The sequence below is a fragment of the Barbatula barbatula genome, assembly GCF_947034865.1.
Source record: "Barbatula barbatula genome assembly, chromosome: 7".
NCBI classification, from domain to species: domain Eukaryota; kingdom Metazoa; phylum Chordata; class Actinopteri; order Cypriniformes; family Nemacheilidae; genus Barbatula; species Barbatula barbatula.
Genome location: NC_136770.1, coordinates 8,753,254 through 8,774,257, shown reverse-complemented (window position 1 = coordinate 8,774,257; position 21,004 = coordinate 8,753,254). Strand labels below are relative to the sequence as shown.

General features: G+C 41.2%; 1 protein-coding gene across 3 annotated transcripts; it reads right to left on the bottom strand.

The window, feature by feature from the left end:
• Positions 1-1,451: 1,451 nt before the first annotated feature.
• On the bottom strand, positions 1,452-18,194 carry scly (selenocysteine lyase). 3 transcript variants are annotated; one of them, XM_079461190.1, is made up of 13 exons: positions 18,084-18,160; positions 17,442-17,603; positions 17,258-17,367; positions 17,082-17,182; positions 15,158-15,341; positions 14,789-14,916; positions 13,904-14,065; positions 13,710-13,816; positions 13,567-13,603; positions 8,225-8,308; positions 8,028-8,130; positions 2,740-2,815; positions 1,452-2,097 (listed from the first exon to the last, which is right to left on the bottom strand). In XM_079461190.1, the coding sequence occupies exons 2-13, from the start codon at positions 17,576-17,578 to the stop codon at positions 1,944-1,946; spliced, it is 1,383 nt and encodes a 460-aa protein (XP_079317316.1). In that variant the 5' UTR covers positions 17,579-17,603; positions 18,084-18,160; the 3' UTR covers positions 1,452-1,943. The 3 variants fall into 3 exon arrangements, with proteins under 3 accessions (XP_079317316.1, XP_079317315.1, XP_079317317.1); XM_079461189.1 differs by having other exon boundaries at positions 1,453-2,097; positions 17,442-17,581; positions 18,084-18,194; XM_079461191.1 differs by lacking the exon at positions 18,084-18,160 and adding an exon at positions 18,053-18,080 and having other exon boundaries at positions 1,832-2,097.
• Between the last annotated feature and the right edge of the window lie 2,810 nt (positions 18,195-21,004).

Sequence of the window (21,004 nt, the reverse complement as noted above, 5' to 3'; positions counted from 1 at the left end):
CGCGAGCCGGCCGGCTGACGGATTAACGCTCACGATAATCCCCACATCACCCTCCCTGCTCGCCGCCGCTGACGGCAGGGCCGTAGCCGCTGCGGTCACAGAACGGGAAGCAAACGAGGTGGTGGCTGGATCTTGACAGAACACAGCCACCGTGACGCAACGTCTGAATAGCCATCCGCCCGCAGTGCGGGCAGGACGAATCCACGAGGCTGCCACAGTGGTCGGACCCCCGAACACCTGCGGCAACCACCGTGTCCGTCCCCGTCCTCGATGAGTGTACTGCACCCAAGAGATCAGCGGGCAATGCCACGCTGAGGAAATTGCTCTTTTAGAAAAACACCTCTGGAACTGCCAGGACGCCCAGGGGAATCTCCGCTGCACCGCCTCGTAGAATTCGGCAATTCGAAGAATGTCATCAGATGCGAAGGCTCCGAAGAACAAAAGGTGAATGAATGAGCACGCCGGCTCCTCTTTTATACCCGATATCCGGGGGCGGAGCCCGGCATGCAAATTTCATTCACCAATTTCATTGGCCTTTTCAAAATAGTCAGAAGATGATAGGTTCTCAGGGGCGAACCCCATCTGTCGGTTTGACACAACGTCGAGAGACGTTGATACTGATGATACGCAACTTTATATTTTCTCGAAGCTTCATGAGAAACAGCGATTCCATCAAATAATGGAATGCTTAGGCGATATAAAAAACTGCATGATTAAATATTTTCTATTACTGAACTTGGGCAAAACAGAAGTGTTACTTGGACTGAATGCCACCATACGTAACAACCAAGAATACTGCTTAACTATTGACAGATGTTCCATAAACACTCATCGTCAGCAAGGATACTTGGCATCTTATTCGATAGTACTCTGTCATTTGAGAACCATGTTGGTAACACCTGTATAATAGCATTTTTCCATCGTAAAAATATATATAAACTAAATCATATGCTGTCACCATCAGATGCAGAGAAGCTTATACATGCCTTTATGACATCAAGACTAGATTACTGTAATGAACCAATAGGTGGTTGCCCTGCAGGCCAATTACAAAAACTCCAACTGGTTCAAATTGCAGCAGCTCGAGTTCTTACACGTACAAAAAAGTCTGAGCATACTAGCCCGGTTCTGTCAACCTTGCACTGGTTACCTATAAAGCATCGCATTAACTTTAAAATCTTGCTTATTGCCTATAAAGCCCTACATGGTTTAGCTCCTCACTATTTGATGAACTTCTCTTGTATTACAGTCCTTCACGTGCACTATTTATTACTATTTATGCACAATAAATTGCCTTGTCGAGCTTGTGCAAAGGCTGCAGAGAGGAACTGGAATCCCCTGGTTAGGCTTGGTTTTCCTCTAAGGTTTTTATTTCCTCCAATGGAGTTTTGGGTTCCTTCGCTACCATTTGCATACTGTTTTGCACTGTTTGCCTGGCCGGAGGGGCTACTAGAATTTTAAAGTTTTATTTAATTAACACTGCATATAGGAATTCATATGTGTTAAGAAATGTAAGTATCATTGGGAATATACTTGAGATACTTTTTACTTGTAAGAATTTCTGGAGGGCTTATAATTGTTGCTGGTGTGTACTTGAGAAATACATTAATTTCATAATGTGATTAGCCCACTTCCAATTGTTTTACATTTTTACATTTATGCATCTGGCAGACGCTTTTATCCAAAGCGACTTACATTGCATTATCCTCCATTTATACATAGGTATCTGCAATCCCCTGGGTTCGAACCCACAACTTTGCGTTGTTAACGCAATGCTCTTACCACTAAGCTACAGGAAAGCTTTTTATGAAGCAACAACAGTACATTTTGTATGCAATAAAACAAAAATAATGGCTTTATTCAACAATTTTCTCCTTTCTGCGTCAGTCTCCAGATTTTTTTATGTAAGATCCATCCCACAGGTGTTATTCTGGAAAACGGTACTAGTTCATTCTCTGCAGCTGCTCTACAGTTTCTCTCAGATCCTCCACTACAATGTCCACATCTTCACGGGAGGTACTTCTACCCACACTTATTCTCAGAGCATTGGTAGCCACATCATATGGAATCCCACAGTTGAGAAGAATATAGGACGCTCTAAGGAATTAACAGAATAAAACTTTTATTTGTCAAAATACAAATAAACCTTAAAATTGTATGACATTAAAATTGCACACAGTAAACCGCTAATTTGATACTAAAACTTGCACAAACCAGAATGTAACTTAATAAAAAGGCTTATTAGAACAGTATCTTTGTAAGAAGCAAAATAATCTGTGAAGAAAGCTGTTGTTGTAGGCTACTTATCCGCTTGTTTTCCGCTTGTTATCGCACTACCTTATAGGGAAGGTCATATACCGTTTATCGGTCCACATGCTCTATCAGATGCCATAGGCAAACAACATTTATTAAAATACTGATTTCTGAGTTTATAAAATTTTTGAGTAAATGTGTTATATGAATAAAAAGAGCTCATAAATGGATGATTAAATAATACCCTCACTTGAAATGAGTGGATGCCTGGACCCGGAAACAACAGAACTTCTTTACATCAGAACTTAACAAGTGGATTGTCAAATTAGCAGTGTTTCAATTTTTATGCAGTTTCCATTAAGCAGTTTACTTTTAACATACATAGTAACTTGTGGTACAGTACCAGGCAAGTGGTATTTAGATAAATTGTCGTTAATTTGCTAACCTAAAAAGTTACTCCTTTCTTTGTAAATATAGATGACTTACTGATCTCCTCTGTCTGAGTGGCAGGCAGCACCAACACTAGCCAACAACCTCCTGCATGTGGACAAGACTCTACGCCCTACAGCAGGGGAAAAAAATAAAATTAAAGAAATCAATAATTCACAGGAGCTCTTTGTGTTTTACAAATCTGCAGGTTTGAGACCTGACTTATAGCACCAAAGCTGTATTTCACTTACCGGCTTATCACTTATTCACTTATAGCATATATTTAAGCCCTCAAAATAAAAAAACCTTTGTTGAGCACATTTATTTTTAATATTAATAAGTGAAGGCAGACTTATAATTCATTTTTAAACAACTACTGGCAAATTTTGCACTACAAACTATATATTGTGAAACTAACACCATATTCGTTTGAAAATTATTTAGATGCTAAAAACTATCGCCTGGCAGACCACATTGGCTCTAGAAATGCATTGATAACTCAATTGCATTAAGCGCGTGGCCAGTGGAAGTAAATGTCAGATTAGATGAATTGCAGAATTAACACAACATTATCGTTATCTTTGTCACAGTCTCCAATTTGTTTCAATTTTTTTTTGCTCATGCTCATTTGTAGTAACTTTAAGGCTTGACAATTTATTATGGGAAAAATTCCTGAGATTCCTGAATTGTTGCAGAGTCTGATCATTACAAACCAGTTTTATTCTGATCAACATCATGTTTGGTCATTCTCATCTAAAGGCCTTTGCAATGCTAAATTGCAAAGATCGACATTTTGAATGTGACAGTTGCGGCCTACCAAAGTTTGACGTTTCAAACTCCACACATTTGATAAAAGTCCTGGCCTGAAGACATCTACATGGCAATATTCAGTTACAGTTAGTGCCACCTGCAGGCAAACGGAAGTGGCATGTCTTACACTGATTAACTCCTAATAGAGATTTCAACAGCTCAACATCATATTTGGCCGGTATAATCTTAAGACTTTTGTGATAATACGTTGCGAAGATCTTGACTTTTTGTTTTTCCATGACGTCCTGACCAAGTTCAGTGTTTCACTATGAAACAGGAAGCTATTGCAACTCAGGAATACTCATGTGTCATGTGATGAATTGCTTGTAAAAATAAGATCCATGTGATTTGACCAGGAAATTATTTTCTAGTCACTAAAAATAAGTGTTAAAAATGAATAAGGATTCAGATTATTGTCATAATAAATTATTTAAATGGATGAATCATTTAATGTTAATCACATTCCAGCAAACGGGCAGAGACAAATCATAAAGAATGGCGAATTATTCACATTACACAATCTACTTTGATATAATAACTCCCAAGAAAAGAAAACATAGTTCCAATGCAGTTCATTTTTAAACTCCGAAATGTCCAACAGGCCCCAAACTCCACACGTTTGATTTGAATATTACCATGTAGATATCCTCAGGCCAGGATTCTGTTACAGTTACAGCACAGAAAGTGGCATGTTTTACATTGTGATAAGCTCCTCAGAGATCTACATGGATCAACTCCATGGTTAGTATAATCTAAAAATGGCTTTCGTCCGAGCAGTGGAGAAGCCTAAGCCCCAGCCAAAGGGGGCAGTGGGACTCCTTGGAACCGCGCCAGACTGGCAGATGAAGGCTGACCCGGGGAAGCAGCTCAGATTCCCAGAGCACATCGTGGAAACCACCCTGAGACCAGACATAGTGCTGTTCTCAGATTCAACAAAACAGGTGGTTCTTCTGGAGCTGACAGTCCCCTGGGAGGAGCGTATGGTAGAGGCCAATGAGAGGAAGCATGCTAAGTACGCCGACTTAGTGGAGGAGTGCTGCAGACGGGGGTGGGGTGCCCAGTGTGCGCCAATCGAGGTGGGCTGTAGAGGCTTTGCAGTGCAATCCCTCTGCAAAGCATACTGTCTGCTTGGCATCACAGGGCACGCCAGAGAAAGACCATCAAGACCACAACAAAGGCAGCTGAGAATGCCTCTAGATGGTTGTGGATCAAGATGGGTGATCTGTACTTGCTCCCAGGGCGCTGCAGTGATAGCTGCCCACTGCTCCGGGTGTATGTGTGTTCACCACTTGCTGTGCGTGTGTTCACTACTCTCTGGATGGGTTAAATGCAGAGGGCAAATTTCAGGTATGGTTCTCCATAACTGACAAATAGGTCACTTTCACTTTCACTTTTTCACTTTCATCTGTGGGTACACGCTACTAAGACACAAGGTGGGACTTGATCAATCTCGGCTGGGTTGCCTGGGTGAGGGTGTATGATGTTGAAAGACCCAAAACAGCCAATGACCCCTGGTTCCATCACTGATGATGTGCCTTAAGTGCATTGACAGATGTATATTTAACTAGACGCTTAATTTCTTTGTTTTTTCTTTAAAACCTACAAAATCAGCAGGGGAACAAATAATTATTTCCCCCACTGTACCTCCCTCTGCAATTGGGTTCTGGACTTCCTCTCAGGCAGAGCACAGGTTGTGAGAGTGGACCAGAACGTCTGCAATACAATTACCCTGAGTAAAGGAGAGCAAAAAGGATGCGTCTTGAGTCCTCTTCTTTAATCCCTTTAAATGCATGACTAAAACAAGTCAATGCGCCATCTGGTGGATCTTCTAGGAAGTGTTACTGTTTTTTATTCTAAAAAAAAGGTCAGACCAGTCCTATAGCATTTTGCATGACCCCCTTCTGCATTAAAAACACCTACTGCGAATGACCTTAACCAGATATTAAATAGGTAAATTGATGGTTGGGCTCTCTCATTTGAGAGAAGAAACAAACCCTGAAAAAATAACAGAGCAACAAAACCAGAGATTCACAGTTTTGTCCTATCATATTCTTAAATTGAACAAAAAAATTATCCGAATATAAAACACTGTATGGCTATGAAGCCAATCAAATTAAATCTGATCAACAAAATCCATTTTGGTGTCTAGGGAGGCAAACAGGTCCACCTGCGCCTGCCCGAACCGCACCCAAATGAGCTGAACTGGGCGGGGGTGGAGTCGCCACTCTCCCCGAGGTGTCGACTGACGAGAGAGCGCGTCGGCTGTCTGGTTCAGGTCGCCCGGGATGTGTGTGGCACGCAGGGACGTCGTCAACTGTTGACTCCACAGGAGAATGCATCGGGCAAGCTGTGTTAACTGCCGTGAGCGAATGCCACCCCCCTTTAGTGCAAGGGGGGTGTGCCACGCTCTCCAGGGAACTTGTATCTGTAGCAGTGCTGCAGCGGTCTCATGTGCATCAACCCGAGGGAGACCACCCCCGCCGAGGACGCCATGTGCCCCAGGAGCATCTGAAATAATTTCAGCGTGACCGCTGGTTGCTGTCTGATAAGGCTCAAACAGTTCAGTACTGACTGTGCGCACTCTAGGGTGAGTCGTGCCGTCATGGAGACAGAGTCGAGTTACATACCGAGAAAAAAGGAGCTCTGCGCCGGAGAGAGCTGGCTTTTCTCTCGGTTGACCCGTAATCCCAGATGGTCGAGGTGCCGGAGCACAAAGTCCCTGTGTGTAAACAACAGATGTCGCAAGTGTGCCAAGATAAGCCAGTCGTTGAGATAGTTGAGTACCCGCACACCTTTCTCCCTGAGGGGAGCAAGGGCGGCTTCCACGACCTTCGTAAAGACCCATGGAGACAGGGACAGACCGAATGGGAGGACCCTGTCCTGATATGCCCGCCCCTTGAAAGCGAACCATAAGAACGGCCGATGACGAGGGAGAATCGAGACATAGTCAGCTTTATTTATATAGCGCTTTTTACAATTTTCATTGTTACAAAGCAGCTGTACAAGAAAACATTGACTGTAAGTAAAACATAAAAGGTTATGGAAGTCAAAACACAGGTCAAATATCAGACACACAATAAATTCCTATATGCAGTGTTAATTAAATAAGACTATCAAATTCTAGCAGCCCCCCCGGCCAGGCAAACAGTGCAAAACAGTATGCAAACGGTGGCGAGGAACCCAAAACTCCATTGGAGGAGAAAAAAAACCTCAGAGGGAGACCAGGCCTAACCAGGGGATTCCAGTTCCCCTCTGGCAAAAACTGCAGCCTCTGCACAAGCTCGACAGTGCTTGCACAACAAGGCAAAATAAAAAACAAAGTTAGATTTAAAATTATCATTTATAATCTAATAGCGACTGAAGTTTTTTAGAGTCGCCAAGTCCTTCGTCCAGCATTTGTCAGGAGACATGAAAGTATGCATTCTTCAGGTCGATGGGCACGAACCAATCCTAATATCTGACGGACGTCAAGATGCGCCTCTGCGTGAGCATCCTGAACGGCAGCTTCTGCAGGTGCTTGTTCAGGGTTCGCAGATCTAGAATAGGGTGCAACCCTCTGCCCTTCTTGGGAGGCTGTAAAACCTGCTGGACATCTCGGCCGGGGGGACGGGTTCGATCGCTTCCTTCGCCAGGAGGGTGACAATCTCGGCCCGTAGTACGGGAGCATCTCTGCCTCTGACTAAGGTGAAGAGGATGCCCCGAAACCTAGGCGGAGGCCTGGCGAAGACGGATCGTATTCTGTAGCCACCGTGATGGTTTGGAAAGTGCTACCCAAGCACCCAAAGACAGAAACAGGGGGACTAGAGGTACGATCTGCTTCATCGCCCCCGCGGGGGTGGTATAACGGCCAGCAGTGCCAGTCCCCCACAGGAAGGGATGAGCTCCGCTGTGTTTCCTGCCTGGCGATGGCGCAGCTTAACGCTGATTCTCAAAAGAACACAGTGCGGGCAGGATGTATCCACGAAGGCTGCCTCAGCGTGTTGGACCCCCAAGCACCTGAGGCAGAGATCATGTCCGTCCCCCTCCTCAATGAGTGTGTTGCACCCACGAGAACAGCGAGACATGCTGCGCTGTAGAAATTGCTCTTTTAGTGAAGAAAACACCTCCGGAACCGCTGAAACGCCAGGGGAAGTCGCTAACCATGGACAGTCCGCTGCACCAAGTCAAGAAATTCAGCTCAAGAAGATTTGTCATCAGATGCATAGGCTCCGAAGAACAAAAGGTGAATGAATGCAGCACGCCGTCTCCCCTTTATACCCGGATATCCGGGGGCGGAGTCCGGCATGCAAATTTCATTCGCCAATTTCATTGGCCTCTTCTAAAATAGTCAGAAGATGATAGGTTCTCAAGTCAAACCCCATCTGTCGGTTCGACAAAACGTTGAGAGACCGACGGAAAGGGAACTTTAACCCCTGTTTACATAACAGACCTTGAATATAACAACATATATGTGACTAATCTCTGTAGCATTATAAATGTAGGTGAAATTGTATACATACTATATAACTAAAGCTATAAAGGTGCCTTCCACTCACCTGCCAGTCCTCTACCTAGGATGGACACATTGCAAGTGTTGGGCAAAACGTCTGAGCCAGGAAAACGGCTGTTAAAATGAACCTTATCCTCTCCAAAGACAGCCTGAAAAAATGTAAATGTGGAAAATTACACAAAGTTTATATTTGTTTATATAGAAGTGTTCTTAACACACAACAATAAACAAACAAGAACTTACTATCAGCTTCTGCTCCAGGTAGCATCTAATATCCAATAAATGGGTTTCGTATGCATCTAGATTTAAGCTTACTAATTCTGCAGCCTTTCCCAAAAAACAAGAAACACACAAACCAACAAAACGTGAGTACAATAAATAACAACACACATAAACTTTGGGCACTATGGGCTTTTTTGTTTCTTTATTTTCCAAATAAAAATACACTATTGAGATAAAAAAAGACTTAAAATAAAAATATATAATAAAATAATAGTAAATAATAATAAAAAAAATTCTAAAAGGGCTATTTTAATTTCAAAACTAGTTAATATGATTTGCAATGCAAATTTTTCTTTTTTTATTTCCCACACTTTTCATCACGTAACTACATTTCTTGGCAGAACAAAAACATTTTGCTTGATAGTGAGGCCACATCCCACTGGGCGGGATCTACCCAATTTAATAAAAGAGCTCTCTCTATTGGCCACCTGCAATTATTGATTGGCCACACTCATTACATTTCCCCTGTCATGGCCGCCAGTCAGCGTCAGAGTGGTAGGGGTATGGAGCAACAAGTAACTTGCAAAGCTATTTTTATTGCCTTATTTAATGTTATGAATCCACCAAGTGCATACATGTGGAAAGCTTGTGTATAAAAATTCATGTTTCAATCTCTATAATTTAATGTTATCTACTTTAGTGGTTAGTGATATCTCTGTAAAGTTTTACATTTACATTTCTTCATTTGGCAGACGCTTTTATCCAAAGCGACTTACAAGTAGGAGAGCATATAAATATTTTATCAACACACAAAGCAGTACTGTTAGTTTACAATTCCTGGTATATTGTTTTGGTAAAGTTTTGATAAATTACCAGTAGCTTTAGCTTCCAGTATCTGTTAGACTACGTCGTTTTGTCATTGCTGGTCAAAATGTATTTGGCAAAAAAATTAACAACTACTGTAGCAACAGCTAAGTACATGACATATGACCAAAGTGAAGCCCCTAAGCAAATATTAAAAACCCTACTGTTATTTCGCAACTAAGTAATCTCTGTGTTCAACCAAACAAAGAAATTTACCCCACGGTGCAGCATGATCTCACCATCCAAGTTGGCAATTCAGCCATGACTCCGTTAAAAACAGCCAAAAATCTTGGAGTAATCTTTGATGACGCTTGTCACATTGCAAACACAACACGTCCATGCCGTACATTATATAACATCAGGAAGACCAGGCTCTACCTTACTGAGAATGCAGAACAACTTCTTGTCCCAGCCATGCCACACGGTTTGATGCATAAGAGACAGCTTTAGCATTGGCTTCTGTGTCAGGTTCCCTGGAGAGTGTGGCACACCGGCACAAGGCGTGTTCACATCACGTCTGTCTGCTGGCCCACCCTAGCCACCCTCGGACAGTCCCATGTCCCACTCCGGGCTGGAATCCCGTTAGAGCAGGTGGTGAGGCGTGCTGTGGTATGGGATGCCTCCCTGCTCGACTGGGGTGCGGGGTGCAGGCACCTGCAGTGGCAATCCAATTGTCTGGAGTTGGTGACAGAGGCCCCTGCCTCTCATTTGATGCAAGCACATGCTGCAGACAAATGGCTGTCCTAGCGTACGTCAACTGCTAGGTGGTGTTCGTTCATGGCAGATGTCGCAACTCGCCCGACGCCTCCTATTCTGGAGTTAGCAGTACGAAGTATAGGCATCCATCGCTAAGCACTCCGGGGGTACGAGCCTGGCGGAGCAGCACATATTCAAGCCCAAGTATATATGAGTTTCCCTCACGAGGTGAACCCTTGTATTTGGGCAAGTGCTCCACACATAGTGACTCCCCTTCTTGGAGTCTCGTCTGACGCTTTCTCACTATTGGTTCCCATGTCGGCTAACCTGTGACCTCCCCTCGGTCTAAGCACCCCTGGTTGGGGCCCCGCACTACTACTCCCATGAGTTCTCCCCACTGGTGAGACCGTGTAGGTGTTACACGTATTATCTCCCTTCGGCAGATGTGGTCTCTGTAGCGTCCACCCCCTCAGGCAAGGGGACGCACATTCGTGACTCGCCTAGGCAGTCAGTGTTGTTCCGCTGTAAATCGCGACACGGCGCAGCACTGTGGTGTTTCCGACAGAAACCCCCGTTTTGTCAGTCTCGACACAACGTCGTACGTTGTATCCATCATGCCACGAGCAATGTGCTGGCCCGCTGCCTCTCAAGTTCCTCGGCTCAAAAAGGTGAATGAATGGGCACGCCATCTTCCCTTTTATACCCGGGGTCTAGAGGGCCGTCCCATTCGCCAAGTCAAACCCCATTCTGTCATTCCCTCCATCAGGGAACCGTAACAGAGACATTCTCCACAAAGTCCAATAAGGGCCAAAATAATTGAAGAGAAAGAGGAATTGTGAAAGGATGGCAGTTTAAGCCTCTGAGCATCCCTTAAATAAATCACATTTTAAAGATTAAAAAAAAAGCTGTTTGCTGAGAGTGCATGGTTTGAGCTGGAGCTCTTTCAAATGTAATACATTGTCTATTCTTGTTATATCTTAAATATTTGTGTTTTAAATTGTTATTCGCTGAGGGTGAAACTTATCCTTAAGTATAACACATACAAAAATAGTTTTTAAACGCACTGACAAATTATTTTGATTGGATCATTTTGTATTAGCCCTCAGGCTGTTAGCATTACCAGCCTGCTTACTGCTTAACTTGCTGTTCTCATTATTACATCGCTATTGGCTAATGTTTCAGGCGTGTTTTTACCTTTGAGTGCAGATGAAGAAAAGCTCTTACCTTGGCTACTAAAGATAGTTTCGCAAAGAGCATGCCAGATCTGACTCTTTTAATAACCATACCAATAAATACATATCGCTCGATGACATGACCAGGGCACTATTTTCTCGAATACATTATAAGCTGTTGCACCTATGAAGTCAAAAAAGATTATTGAGAAAAACATAGCACCGTGGTACAATAGCACCACTCGCGCCCTTAAAAGAGAAACACGTAAACTGGTGCGCAAATGGAAACAAACCCAATCAGAGGTCTTTAAAATTAAGTGGAAAGAGAGTGCAAACTGTTATAAAAAGGCACTAAAAGCAACAAAGGCTGAGCACCTCCGTAACCTCAAAGAAACTAACAAAAACAATTCAAGGTTTTTATTTAGCACAGATGCTACTAAATTAACAAACATCACCTGACCTGGTTATTCCGCACCTTGGTAGCAATGAATTCATGGATTTTTTTACAGAGAAAATCGAAAAACATACGAGACAAAATAGTTAAAACTCAACCTCCATGTCTATCCTATGAATTAGTACCAACCTTCAGTGTTTTTCACCTATAAGACAGGAAGATTTAATTAAACTTATTGCAACATCTAAACCTACAACTTGCTTATTAGACCCCTTACCAACTAAATTATTAAAAGAGTTACTACCCGTTGCAATTGAGCCCATTTATAACATTATCAACTCGTCAATTAATCTAGACGTTTCTCTGGGTCAGCCGCAGGTTAGGGCCACGTGGAACCTTTGAAACCTCCTCTGCTTGCCTTGAAGCTCAGGAGGAGTCGTCAATGTCCTGTTGTGGTCTGAGAGGTTATCTACACATTCGGAGGAGCATAAACCTAAACCGTAATGTTTGAGTAGTAAATGGTTAATGTTGACTTTACTGAATGGCATCTGGAAAAATCTACACAGGGGGCACATGCATTTACAGTAACACTCTGGGAGTCTAGTTTTAAGGGTTACAGCAATAAAATTGTTACATTATAACATCAAGAGTGTGAAAAACATGCACAGACACACAGAGCTAGTGAGATCAGTTGCACAGTTGGAGACTTTACCAGTTTACCAGTTAGTTGAGCCAGACGATTCAACAACATAAAAAAATTAAAGAGGTGGTTAGGAAGTTTGGCCTCCGTTTGGCCATCTCAGTTTGAGACATAAAATTGCAGTTATATGCAGTTATTGTCTTTACATGGGTTGTGCTTTGGAACTGTTGCTCTGCACGGATAAATCCCAGCTCTGTGCTCACCGCACTACATATGTACATCATAGGGGTGACCCCAAATTGTCGAAGATTCTATGATTCAATAGGAGGCCTGATTCGTCTACCAATCTCACTGTTGAATCTTCACCGATGTGTTATGCAATGGGGATCAGCAGATACTTAGCTGAACTATGTGCTACATAGTTGTGCTACATAGTAAGCACGGCGCAGACTTTCGGAACTAGTCATTCTCTGCACTGAAAGCATGCGCGTCAGGAGGACGCAGAAGGAGCCCACAGGAAAAAAGTTGAAAGGGACTTTTTGACTATTTAAATGGAAAGATGCTTTATTACATTCCTGCTTTACATGCGGTAAATAAAACTAACTTTATTGGTGATGTATTCCCATTTGTTAAAAATAATTCATTATTATAGAGAAGTTTTAAAAATAAATAAGCGAAATAATATGTATTTCGTATTTATCAATCATGTATTAAACATTTGAAATTGTATTTGAAACATGAAATGTAAATTAAAAAGTAGTGCTTTTAATTTCATGTCGTGTGATGTACAACCAGGGGTCTCTTTGAGTACCAGTGGTACGCGCACCACAGTTTGAGAACCACTGTTCTAGATTCATTACGCACAAAGTGAAATATTTCAAGAGGTTTTTTATATTCTGATGGCTACGATTTCCAGCTCGAAACATTTTTAATGACTTCAATTTTTTTTATATTTTCTAAAAGATGACTCAAAAAATGGTTTACAAAATAGAACAATCAAGATTAATTTCGTAAACAAAATAAAATTCCAAAAATATTAAATGCAATCTGGTAACCATACGCAAATGCTCTCACTGTGGAAGCGCCATTGAGGATCTTAAGTTAATAAACAAGAGTTTAACGATCTCCAGACGGTCTGTGTTCTCTTATGAATGAATGTTCAACATAGTACATGGGTACAGTGACTGGGTTGGAAAATTCCATAGTTACTAAAAAAAATTGAAAATCAAAATGTATAAACTTTAGTTATTTTCTTGGGTAAATAACAGCTCTGCACAATTTCATTTTCACAACCGACTTTGATACAATAGTAATAGAGTTCTCATGTATACTGGGGGCTTAATAGATCCCCTTTCCCACTATCTGGTCCAACTGACACATCAAAGTTCTTATACATAAGCATAATCTTTTGTTATTTTATTTGGCACACCAAACCTATTTTAAATAGTTAAGCGTATGCCTTGAGATGAAATGATTTTAAGATAATCCAAATATTTCCTGTCAAGTGTGTCCAGCCTTTTGGCTTGCAACACACAGTTGATGACACACTAGATGATAGTGATATACTTATACTGACAGTAATATGATGGGTTTTTACCTTTCCAAGACCAGCTATCATTGCTGTGTTTTCAGTTCTGAGAAACAGAGATAACAATATTAATTTCAGTAAGTAATACACTGTATAATAACTAATAACTAATCACCTATGCATGAAAGCATACAAAATAAACCATATCATACCCTGGTCTGAAATTGCGCTCTTGTCCTCCTCCAAAAAGCAGAGGGTACACTGGGGTTTTGGTTCCAGGATCATTCACAAACAAAGCCCCGATTCGAGGGCCATAAAACTGTAACGCGTGATCGACAGAATAGTGATCTCTAATTTGCTTTGCTCGGAGAGAGATAATATATCAACAGCTTCTCTTGTTACTTACCTTGTGCCCTACAATGGTAATGTAGTCTACTCCAAGATCTTGTGCATTCACTCGTATCTTTCCAATAGCCTGGGCTGCATCAGTGTGCAGGAGGATTCTGGGAGTTGACAGAGACCTCTGTTTGTTTACCTCCGTAACCCTCAGACAAATGTCTTTAATTGGCTGTTGAAAAAATATAATTTAATATTTTACATGGCAGTTCATGCTAAAACCAAGTAAAACAACTGGGCCAGTATTCACAGAACATCTTAAGGCTAAAATGAGCTCCAAACTTGCTGTTTTAGGAATAAACTCTTAAAATATTGGGGCTAATTTTAGGACTCCTAAATGTTTGTGCTAAGAGTATTTCACAAAGCATTTTAGCGCTTTAACTAGCTCCTTAACCTGTGAGAAGTTAGGAGTAGTGAAGATGACTCCTAACTCACAAAAACCAACTCACAACAATCCTAAAATGGCTGTAAAGTCGGCAGTCTGCCTTGAAACGTAAACATTTTAAAGAGCTAAACCATGTAGACTATGTGCTAACTGTTTATGAGACGGGCAAAATGCTTGTTTATTGTATTATCATATGTTTATTGTGTTTTATTGTATTTGTTAGCTGTATTTTTTTATAAAGTTATTGTTACTTTGTTAAACAAATTTGATGGATATTAATTGGAATGCACGATCAAAAACATGAATTCTGTAAATAGAAAATGAGTTATCTTTACTTATTTAAATAGTAACTTACTAACTGTATATTTTATAAACTTAATTTGAAAATGACGACAAAAATCTTTTAAATAAGCATATAATTTTAGACATTCAAATATGTCATAATAATTATATATAATTTTTACAGTGATCTGAACAATGACAGGGTTATTGTCAAGGCAACACGCTTACCATAATGATGCCTGTCTCATTGTTGGCCAGCATGACTGACACCAAGCAGGTGGTGGGACGAATTGCTGCAATGACATCCTCTACCTCCACCCGTGCAGTCACCTTGGAAATGGGCACAAACGTGACATCTACAACAAGAACCCAATCAAGCAAAAAGTCAGGTCCAACTACACCACACAGTTTTTTTCTTTTGCTTTTCTACTTTTGCTAAGACAAATGAAAAGGGCATTTAGTGTAACACAGTGTTAATTGCAAAATCCTGCATTATGTCAGACAAAAAGAAAGTATGGAATTCAAATCAAGCATTATTTATAAAGACAAAACCATAGGAGAACAATGTCTGTACATTAGTTTTGTAAGAAAGCTAACCTGCTTTTCCATCTTTTAATAAGTATTCAGCTGTGACTTTGATGGAGTCATGCTCCACATTCGAAGTGATTATATGGGGGAGGGATCCTCTTCCATTCAGCTTCTGGATGTATGCGTTTCCCTCTGAAGAATTCATACATTTCCTGAAATGCTCCACTGCTGTGTGAAACACCAAATTATTGGCCTGAAGGTCGAAGAAAAAATTTGAGTTAACGCAAATAAAATACAGGGTACATTTGCATCAATGTTTCAACACAAATCTCCATGCTCCACAGTGTTTCCCACAGGATGTTGAGAGACAATGGGGTAAATGGCGTCACACACGAATTAGCATATTGTATTTGTGGTGTCATCATGTCGTGTTTGCTCTAGTTTTAGTACTTTGAATTTGTTTCACTTCTACTCTCTGATCACATTATATTGTATTTTAACAACTATTTTCAAATATTATCTGTTCTTTTGTCAGACATAAAACGAGTATAAAATTGTGACTAAACACGACCCAATAACATCTCCCCAATAACAACCCAACCAGCTATTACTTTAACTGCTGCTAAAATCCTGATTAATAAACGCAACATTGTCCGACAAAATCATCATGGATTTACATTGTAGAGCAGAGATATGTGGGAATTTTGGCTATATTAATTGTTTGTCTAATGCAGCGAAAAGCCTTTATGTTGATGTGCTGTGTTATGAGCGCATTTTTTTTTTTAAATGCGATTGATAGTTTTATTGTAAATCGCGTATAGCGCAGACAATATGAATAAATATGACAACACAATGATAAGTTGTTATACGAAGTATAAAACAATTTGGTTCGATTTGAAACTATGACAGAACAAATTAGTCTAATTAATAAATGGAAAAAACTGCTCTATGTGATCTTCATGACGTAAAAACTGTCAATTTATCAAAATATGCCAACAATATTAGGAGTGTCCCGATATTGGATTTAGTTAACCAGTTTTAAATAATGGGTTTAATATAGGATAAGTTCAGGTCGATTGGGAAATTTTTAACTTTCATCTCCTTTTTATGTCCCTATTCTGGCTCCTTATTTTGATTTTCATAACAGAACTGCTCACAGAGATAATGCACGTAAATTGTCTGGTAATTACTGGGGTCAGTGTTACCTTGTTTGTGTTTTGAGTGTTTCGTTAGAACTTCTGACCTGCAAGCAGTGCAAGGTTCACATGAAAGGGCACTTCATGCCTGTGCAACATTCTACTTATGCTTTCACTACACCACTGGTAAAAGAGAAGGGACAATCAGGCTTGGAGCCACAGAAGGGCACAGGGGGACATGGCTCCCCCATAAAGAATTTGTGACCCCACGGCAGCCCTGGGGTGTATTCCAGAAAGCAGGGTTAACTAACCTTCAGCTTAACCCTGAACTCTGGGTCTCTCAAAAGACTTCAATCTGCAACGGTGTATAAAGTGCTAAATTAAAAAACATAAATATTGTGTAACTGAGTTTGTGTTTATAAAACTATAAATGCTATTTTATATAAAGATACAGTGCAGTGGTATGCAAAATTTTGGGCACCCCTTAGGAAAATCACTGCATCAGTTTTTTGAAGCCGCATCTTTATTTTAACATATGTATTACCTTATGGAAACAGAAACTCTCAGTAGTGAAATAATTTGTATTGGTCCAACAGAAACATTTTTATGCTGACCTGTCTTGTTTTCTCTTGTATATTTAGTATTGCTCTTTAATAAAGAAACTATCAAGTACTTGTTATCCGAATACTTGATAAATCACTGGAATAATTGGTAGAATACTCGATCACTAATATAAATCGATAGCTACAGCCTTAATACATTTGTTGAATAAATAAATGAAAAGAAGCAATAGTGGTACACCCCTGTTACGCCGGGCCTGGGGACAGATAAACCTTTTCTGTGATTTCTACCCTCACCTCAGTTCCTCCTGATGTAAATATAATGTCTGATGCTTTGCCACCGACCATCCTTGCAACAGTGTCTCTGGAATGGTAAACAGTGTCTCTGGCTTTCAGACCTATGATAAGACAAACAGCATGAGTTTGTATTAAGAATGTATGATTCGATAATAGCTGTATATCACATACTGTACCTGGCAAGTAATTGCTGCTGGGATTTCCCCACGCATCAGTTAAAGCTTCGGTGACAGCTCTAACAACATCTGGATCGACTGGGGTGGTGGCATTGTAATCCATATATATTCTGTTCCAGAAAAGGCAGTTATAACAAATTACAGTACATTCTGGAGTGACAAATGAAATTATTTTATTCTTTACCTGTCTGACTCATCAGCTACAGGTTGGTGATCCAAGTTAACATGATGATTACAATCCTGGTCAGACCCCGGTTGATGTGAAGAGTTGCCCCATACATTGTGATTCAGAATGACAAAGGGCTCAGTCTTTTCAGCCATTACCTGAGTTACAATGGTAAGAATCCTAAACATACAAATACATGATACGAAACCTTGGCATGGTTGTAAAAACTCTAAAACATTTAATGTATAATATATGCTAAACCATTGACGTCAAACTGGAATTAAATATATTGCAGTTATAGGTTCAAGATTATTTGTCATATGCACAAGATGTCAGCTAAACACTGAGGTCTTTTCATAGTTGTAAAAACGTGGATATGTTTAGAAAACAACAATAGCACTTGAACAAGTTGCAATAAGAAGAATTATATTATTTTAATATATGACAATACAAAAATCACACGTGATTTACAGAACTGTGATTTACAAATAAGATTTAGGACATGATGAGAAATGCCTGCGTTTTCTATGTGACTAGCGTAGCCAGTATTAGCTTATGCAAAAATTATTTTAAATTGCCTTTACAGTCGATTTACAAGGACAGCTATCACGAAGATAACGGAATACAACCTTCATAATTATGTACAATTATTTCACTGACCTTCTGTACTCTTCAGCATGTGCTGTCAATAATTTACTGTTCAATGTGACACTCCACCAATAATATTTGAACAGGAAACGCATAACATTAAATCCCGCCCCATCAGCGTCTGAATTCGTTGACTGTACGGAAGACTAAAAGGGACAAAACTTGTGAAACTATCGAAGGCCACGTCAGCAAAAAAATTATTTACAGAAAATGTATGGAACGCCAAATTGGTCACATTTCGCCACTAACCAAACGCCTGGTAATCAGAATAGAATCAGGGTTTTACAGTGTTTAAGACATAAAGAAGCCGCAAAGTATGGTCTTTGGTAACACATGAGCCGTAAATCACCATTCCGTAGTAGGCCTACGCCATAAAACGACGGCACTTCCGTGTTACAAAGACACCGTAAAAAGCAGATTTTTCTATAATATGAAATATCAGCCCCTCCTTTTTTACACATTCCAGCCCCTCCAATGAAGTAGACAGAAAGACCTGTGTAGTAGAATATCGATCTGAATGACACTTCACCTCCTGTTTTTAACATTATTGCGAATAAAGTTTAGACTTTCATTATGTAACATGTTTATTTTTTCCATTGATGAGATTTTTACAACATACAGATTGCTATTCATCTATTGTTTTTAGCACGATTTCGAATAAATAAAATAAGTAGGCTACTGTAAACCCCATCATTTCCTCCCATTTATTTTACCCCGTTACAGTAATAAATGCATTAAATGGTTCATGAGGACACTTGACTGGATTAGCATTGGTGCAAAAAATAAACACCCAAACAGGGACGTTTATTTGAATGTAACCTTCAACTTAACATACAGGTGCTGGTCATATAATTAGAATATCATCAAAAAGTCCAGAGTCTGGAGGAAGAGAGGAGAGGCTCACATTTCACGTTGCTTGAGGTCCAGTGTAAAGTTTCCACAATCAGTGATGGTTTAAGGTGCCATGTCATCTGCTGGTGTTGGTCCACTCTGTTTTCTGAGGTCCAAGGTCAACGCAGCCGTATAGCAGGACGTTCCTGCTTCCTGCTGCTGACCAACTCTATGGAGATGCAGATTCCATTTTCCAACAGGACTTGGCACCTGCACACACTGCCAAAGCCACCAGTACCTGGTTTAAGGACCATGGTATCCCTGTTCTTAATTGGCCAGCAAACTCGCCTGACCTTAACCCCATAGGAAATCTATGGGGTATTGTGAAGAGGAAGATGCGATATGCCAGACCCAACAATGCAGAAGAGCTGAAGGCCACTATCAGAGCAACCTGGGTTCTCATAACACCTGAGCAGTGCCACAGACTGATCCACTCCAAGCCATTTAGTGAGGCAAGAATAACTGCATCTGGTGTACTCGTAAATACAATACAATTTTGTCTATCATATCTATGGTATCATGATACAGTGGTTTTGAAATAGCCTACTCTATTCATTGCCAGACAATTTGATCAACAACATATCTTGATGTAGACCTATGTGTAACAGAAGAGGCAAAAAAGTGTTTGTTCACAGTATTTGTATTTATTCAAGACACTCCTGTATGACTGCCTGGGGATGCTTGACTGTATGATAGACTTTACAAAGCTCTGCAGCTGAGATTGTCATCCTGAGGTGATATTGCCTATCGAAATTAAGACCTAAGGGAAGACGTACCAGCAGCTCATCGGTTAACTTTGTTTTTCAGTGGTGGCATGTCGGTCAATGGCGGCTTTCCCTTTACAACTAACATCCACTTCACAGCGACATAGTCTGCAAAATCCATGGATGGCATCTCTACTGCTTTTTGATATGAATTCGTCCTCATTTGTCCATTCCGGATTAAATGATGTCGGATGTTTCGGCATGTTAACGTTATGATGTGACGTAGCCAGTGCGTGGACTCCACCTCCACGTCGTGCAGGCTTGTTTACGTTTTTAACCAATTATATATCATATATTTATTTGACACCTCTTTCAGCCAATCATTTGATTGACCGGAGATCTTACGGCGTCAGCCGCTATGCTGCTGCCTCCCAATAAAAGTTTTAGAGCGCATTTTTTAAGGCCGATTCAGCGCAACTCCAAAAAGGAGGACAAATGAGTGTCCGGCTTGAGGCTGCGCCAGACGCCGTACAGGGGGCTTAAAATCCGGACTAGATGGCCACCCTATCTAGGCCCCCCGGTAAAGAAGGGTATCTCGGCCTAGTAAGGAGGCCCAGGCGGACTAGTGTTATTTTTGTTTGTTTGTTTTCTGTTCAACTCCTCCCACTGTGTGAATACCACGAGGATGGAAGGTAAAGCGCTGTTGGTAGATATGAGACATATATTATTATATTATCACGAGTTCGCCCTCGCCGCTAAACAGCTCCTTGTTGGGATAGATGGTAAAGCATGGGAATGAAGGTTATGCATATTTTGTGTGTTGTGCAGGGAGTGGGCTCCGAGCTCGCTGGATCTATCCGAACCCGGAGCACTCTACCCTGCTCAGAGCAAGTGCTCCAGGCTCGGAACCGGCTCGAGCCCAGAACACACCCCCCAAATGCAAAATAGAGCTGGACAACCGCCGAAGTACGCATACACCCCCCAAAAATGCCATGCTGTGCGTTACGGAGGTGCAACCTGAAATTAAGTAAAAACAAAAGGATGAAGGCCCGTTAGGGCTATCGCTGCTGCGATACTGACTTCATTGCTAGCAGTGTCTGCTGCTACAGAGCACTAGTTGGAAGCTCGGGCCCCTGCGGGGGCGGTCGCTGCTGCGATACTGGCTTCATGGCTAGTAGTGTCTGCTGCTACAGAGCACTTGTGGAAGCTCGGGCCCCTGCGGGGGCGGTCGCTGCTGCGATACTGGCTTCATGGCTAGTAGTGTCTGCTGCTACAGAGCACTTGTGGAAGCTCGGGCCCCTGCGGGGGCGGTCGCTGCTGCGATACTGGCTTCATTAC

Excerpts from the sequence above, each read along its gene's own strand:
- scly (XM_079461189.1), bottom strand. The coding sequence starts at position 17,578 with ATGGCTGAAAAGACTGAGCCCTTTGTCATTCTGAATCACAATGTATGG. Across the intron at positions 14,917-15,157 it reads ATTAAAAGATGGAAAAGCAG|ATGTCACGTTTGTGCCCATT; the intron begins GTTAGCTTTCTT and ends TTCTTGTTGTAG. Across the intron at positions 14,066-14,788 it reads ATGAGACAGGCATCATTATG|CCAATTAAAGACATTTGTCT; the intron begins GTAAGCGTGTTG and ends TTTTTTCAACAG.